General features: G+C 38.4%; 1 protein-coding gene across 1 annotated transcript; it reads left to right on the top strand.

Moving 5' to 3' along the window:
- Positions 1-1,079: 1,079 nt before the first annotated feature.
- Positions 1,080-5,405, top strand: LOC114138462 (zinc transporter ZIP9). Its single transcript, XM_028007747.1, has 7 exons — positions 1,080-1,516; positions 2,234-2,339; positions 2,575-2,736; positions 2,824-2,892; positions 3,654-3,739; positions 3,855-3,989; positions 4,083-5,405. Exons 1-7 carry the CDS (start codon positions 1,421-1,423, stop codon positions 4,341-4,343), a joined length of 915 nt encoding a protein of 304 aa, XP_027863548.1. The 5' UTR covers positions 1,080-1,420; the 3' UTR covers positions 4,344-5,405.
- Positions 5,406-5,557: the final 152 nt, after the last annotated feature.

Below are 5,557 nucleotides of genomic sequence, written 5' to 3'. Positions count from 1 at the left end.
CTTTGGCTGTTAGTCTCAGTTCATCTCTCACTTGGTGTAATGTATAGGAATGGAGGTTTATGGTGAATAAAGCCTGAGTTTCACTAAATTTGCAGTCTCTAACTCCAGGCTTTGAGAACTGCTTTACTGCCACTTCTAATGCGTCTCTTCCAAATGAATTTCCTATTTATTTGCAAAACATGCTGTTAAGGTAATTAAGTCATTTCAAGTTTTGTTTTCAACACAAACAAAGGTTTTAAAAAAAGAGAAATTTCAGTAGCACTTTTTGATATCTGGACTCGTTTAGACAGGTATAAGTAAAACCCACAAAACAACAAACTTCTAGGCAGATTCTTCTAGGCAGAATAAATATTTAAGATACATTTTATGTGCCATAAAACTTTCACCCAGTTTTTGAAAGCTGAGAAAATACATACCAAACTGAATGAAGCTTAATTTTGAAAGCAGTTTGGCTCTCCAAGCTAGCAGGAATCAGATACTGGCCAGACATTACTTTAAAAAAAATTTCTCAATTAAAAAATGCTTTCTAACTTTGTAATTTAGTAAACTTTTCTTTTACTTTCCTTTGAATTTTTGTTTTCCAACAGCTGAAGCTACTGTATCTATTTCTGTTAACAGTGAACAAATAGCTTAGAAAAGAACAAAACAATGTTGTTGTCCTAAATGTTTACTGATATCAGCTTTTAGTCGTCCTGGTTTTATTGAAGAGAGGACACACTGTCCCTGGCTGTGACCCTACCTACTCAGCCATTGGCGTCTACAAAAGGTTTGAAGAAATTTGGCTGAATTACAACACATTTAATTTGTCACTGGACCTAATGAGGTATTTTTGAATTGCATTGAATGTAAATAAAATTATTTTCTTTTCAAAATTGATACCCTTTTTGTATAATTTTATTATATTTTAAAGAGTTTCCTTTTTTATTTCCTATCAGAAACAAATTCCTTTATTTACTTTTTTTTATCTTAATCTGCCAGGGTTAAGATAAATTAATATTCTTGGTACTACAATGTGACAAAGATTTACCGGAAATAGGCTTTTATTTTGAAAGCGTCTAAGCGAAGATACCGTAATACCGCGTACCATCGCGCATAGTGAAACCGAGTGAGGTGCGGTTAGACCTCAGCCCTTGTTTAGAGGTGGGAGATGAGCAACCACGGGCTGTTGGTCTTTGGTTCTATGAGACGGTCTGTGGAGGCTGGCTGTGGCGGTGAAGGAGGTTGTCCTGGAGGAGGGACAGGGAGACGGAGGTGCGACGTGGAAACCCGCAGCGCCGTCCGTTTCCGTCTCCTGAAGTAAACAAATGAAGTTACGGTGAAACAATGAAAGCAGACTTTCAGTTTTCAGAACAATCTGATCTGCTGACATGAAATGAGACTCGGCAAACGGAGTAAGAACTTGTAGGAAAATTCCGTCGCCATGGACGAGGGACTGACTATTACTTGTATATCTGTAGCGATGTTTGTGGGCACCTTCCTACTAGGATTCATCCCACTGTTGTTCCGACTCTCTGAGGTAAGTATGACTTTAACTTCCTCGTTAAACAAGGTCAGCAGGCAGATTTATCACGGCTGGTTTAAATAAGTCCTCTAATATAGTTCAGTTCATAGCGATGATGCTCTTTCAGGGCCAGTCAAAGATTGAGTGGAGCCCAAAGCACGAAGTGACTAAGGAACCCATCAGCCACCAAGGCAACACAGTGCTTAATTTTTTCCAAGTTGGGTATTTAGGGCTATTTTGTTCTTGCACTGATGTTGAGGGTTTAGCTGCTTAATGCGATCAAATTTATTTTGTATTTGCGGATTCACCATTTGCAGATATTTTGTGGAATGTGACTCCAAGTTATTTGCAGAAAACCCCACCTATTTGCAGATTTTTCAGCAGAGCATGTCTAAAATACTCAAAAGAATATGCAACTTGGAATGCAAAAATACTTGACACATTATTGGCTGACACATGCAAAGCAATCAATCAATCCAGCAGCACCATTCATTTTCCATGGTGCTGATTGGTTGTACTCCTAAAGCTGAAATAAAAAAAACTGTAGATATTAGCTTCAGAACTATTAGATTGGGCTGTTATTAATGTTTTAGATGGGTCTCAAATATTTTTGGATATTAGCAATGGCTAACTTAAACCGCCTCACATGACCTGATGTCTCAATATACTACATTAGATTTTTGATTGGAAAACAACTGAGTGTTTTTGAATTTTGACCTTTACTCCTGACAGAAAAGCCTGCAGTTTGTGTCCATCCTGGGGGCGGGTCTGCTGTGCGGCACAGCGCTGGCCATCACCATCCCAGAGGGTGTGGGCTTACTGGAGGATTCGTGGAGAGGTGAGCTCACTGTTTGAAATTTAAAGAAGCTGAATTGCACCACTCTACCTTCTCTCTCCCTTGTTGTCTTGACAACAGATGTGATGTGATACAGTCCATCTGCTCCCACCAAATTTGCATGAGTGTTTCATCGTAAACCATTTAAATCATACCTGAAAGCAGGCTCACCTGTCTGAACGTTGTCCCATCGCCTGCTTTGTTGTCCCATCCTCTTGTCTTCATCTTCTCTTTGCAGAGTCTTCCTCTGATGCTCCATCTGGCCTGAATGCTAGTGAAAAAATGGCGCCTTCCACAAAGGGAAGCGCCCCACCTCGCTTTTATATCAGCGTGGCTTTGACGTTCGGGTTTACCTTCATGTTTGTTGTTGATCAGATTGGAGGATACATTTCCACGCGTGGCAAGTTTAAATAACTTTCACTTTACGCTTCATTTTATATCAAGCTTTCCAGTCGTATGCTGATAATTTAAACACGTTTGGTTTCAGGTCAAGCAGCACATTTGTTGAATAACAAACACATCACAGCCACTCTGGGGCTGGTTATCCATGCTGCAGGTATATTAATCAAATATCCTCTGGACATTCACTTGCATAAGTATTCATATTTCTTAAAGTTTTTTTTATTTTATTTTGCAAAATAAAAACCTCCATGTATTTTATTGGGAAGTTGTGTGACAGATAGAGCAAAACAAAGTAGGGCATATTTGTGAGGTGGATGAAAAAAGAAAAATTTGCACACCAAAATAAATTCAGTATAACCAGATGCATTCAGTCCATTTGTGTGTAATTTTGTCGCTGTATAAATCCAGCTGCTCTATGAAGGTGTAATATATTTTTCTGAGAATATTAATAAATCGACAGCATATTGGAGGCCAAGAAACACATGACAGCAATAACACAATTCAATCCGTCATTTGAAAACAGAATATGAAACCATTTAGGGCCTAACAAGACATAACTGAAAACTGAAAACAGTTTTACTCTGACAAAATGTTTTGCAAACCATTTTATCTGCTGGTTTGTGTTTGCTTAAACTGCAAAGGGATATCCGGGACAAAAGCATGAAAAATTTCCGACAAAACCCAGTTATTCATTCCTTCATGTGACTTATCATGGGATTCCTGCACTCTGTGAGATCTAAGTCTCATTTAGCATGGCTAAGAGGCTTTGCTTTCAAATTGCTTAAACAAACATTTGCTGAGTTGAGATATTGCTTAAACCCACATTAGTGCACATTATAAAATCACATTAACCACTTTCTTAAATATTGGCTGTGATTTATAATAACAATAATAACTCTTCTTGCACTCTTCCAGCTGATGGATTTGCTCTGGGCGCTGCCGTCGCCACAGGTCAAGCCACTGTACAAGTGATTGTTTTTTTTGCGGTCATTCTACACAAGGTGAGAGAAATTGTCAGCTGGATGAAGATGTAGACATATTTAATAAGATGTGACAGAACTGATGGCATCTGTGTTTTTTTTTTTTTTTTGTTTGTTCTTTTTTCTTGACTTACAGGCTCCTGCTGCTTTTGGTTTGGTTTCCTTCCTGATGCATTCAGGCCTTGAGAAGAAAGACATTCAGGGACATTTACTGACCTTCTCAGCAGCAGCGCCCATAGTTGCTATCAGCACTTACTTCATACTGCAGGCGGTGGGAGAGAACACATGCTTCACATTGGTAAGGGTCACATCTCTGCTGTCTGGTTCTGACCTGTTGCATGCTTGTGTGTGTGTTTGTCGACAGACTGGAAGTTCCTCTCATAACCAGATGAATGCAACAGGAGTGGGAATGCTGTTCTCAGCAGGAACTTTCCTTTATGTTGCCACGGTGCACGTTCTCCCTGAGATCAGCAGTAGCAGCGCAGCAGAACCCTTCTCTAACCTGCAGGAGGAAACAGGAGCAGAAACCCACAAGGCAAGACATCTGGGGCTCCTGGAGAGCCTCACCCTCATCCTCGGTGTGGGGCTCCCAGTCATATTGGCCCTCAGCTTGCACGATGACTGACGTAGAGTTTACTGTGAAGGATGCAGAATAATACTTCCAAAACAAAATCTTACCAAGTATTTTTTGGTCTAGTTTCTAGTACAAATATCTTTTTACACTTGAAATAAGACAAAACTAACATACAACTAACTTTAGAGCAAGATATGGGAGGTGGTTTTAAGTCAGTAATTTCTTAATATCGATGGAAAAGTACTGCCTGTCGAACAAAACATTAAAATGTCCAGTTATATCTAGTACTTTCCGTCAGTATTAAGGAATTATTGACTTAAAATAAGTTCATTTATTATGCTTAAAAGTTACTTGTAAGTTAGCTTTGTCTTATATCAAATGTACTAAGATATTTCCAGTAGAAACTAGACCAGAAATACTTGGTAAGATGTAGTATTTTTGCAGTGAAGATAGAATGAAGGAAAACCCGTCCACGTATCTCAGCGTTAGGTTGTTCCTCATGGGCGTGCTTCTGATTCATACTAACCTGACCCTTGAGCACTGCCACTGTTCTTGGATCAACAAAGCTTTTCAGGATTTGAAAGGACTTGGATATTTTATACGCCGCTATCCTTCAGTTGAGTTTCCAGTACAAGTAAACAAAACGAGGGACATTTGTTATTTGTTACGAAGCTATTTAATTTTTAAAAAACAAAACCGTGGTCAGGAGGTAGATTTACAAGAACAAGATAATAATTTGATACTGTCATGTGCACAGTATGCAATCTAGTTTGCACAGTTTGCACTATTTTTGTGTTTATTATTAAGAGTTTGACAGGAAAAAGTGCCAAGTTGGAGAATCAGAGAGAAACATTCCTCCTCATGATTCGTCAGAAACAAACTCATTGTCTTTTATTTCTTTTCTTAGCCAAAATGCCAAATGTGACACCTGAACTTCATGAAAAACATTTTTAGAGCCATATTACTTCATAACTTATTGTTTTCAACAGTGTATGTTTGATTTATTTTTAAGAATGTATTTTAAAAGTTTGGCTCTATAAAGCTGTCTCTACTTAAAATGTGCAATAATTGTTCAAATAAACTGCGACACCATAAATTTAACACTGAAAAGTTGATAAAAATCTGATCTCTTATTGGAGTACACCTGTTCAGCAAAATCATTGCTGATGAAATTCTGTTGTTACTCCATTGTTCAACCTCATTTTACCAATAAGATGGCTCTTTGTCTCCAATAACATTTTACAAGGTCTGATGCTACAGGGAGG

The sequence above is a fragment of the Xiphophorus couchianus genome, chromosome 22 (assembly GCF_001444195.1).
Source record: "Xiphophorus couchianus chromosome 22, X_couchianus-1.0, whole genome shotgun sequence".
Taxonomy (NCBI): Eukaryota; Metazoa; Chordata; class Actinopteri; order Cyprinodontiformes; family Poeciliidae; genus Xiphophorus; species Xiphophorus couchianus.
The sequence above is the reverse complement of the archived record's forward strand: the minus strand, read 5'-3'. Positions and strand labels throughout refer to the sequence as shown.

Coding starts and splice junctions, on each gene's coding strand:
- LOC114138462 (XM_028007747.1), top strand. CDS start 1,421: ATGGACGAGGGACTGACTATTACTTGTATATCTGTAGCGATGTTTGTG. Junction 2,737..2,823: donor AGGATACATTTCCACGCGTG/GCAAGTTTAAAT, acceptor GTTTGGTTTCAG/GTCAAGCAGCACATTTGTTG. Junction 3,740..3,854: donor TTGCGGTCATTCTACACAAG/GTGAGAGAAATT, acceptor CTTGACTTACAG/GCTCCTGCTGCTTTTGGTTT.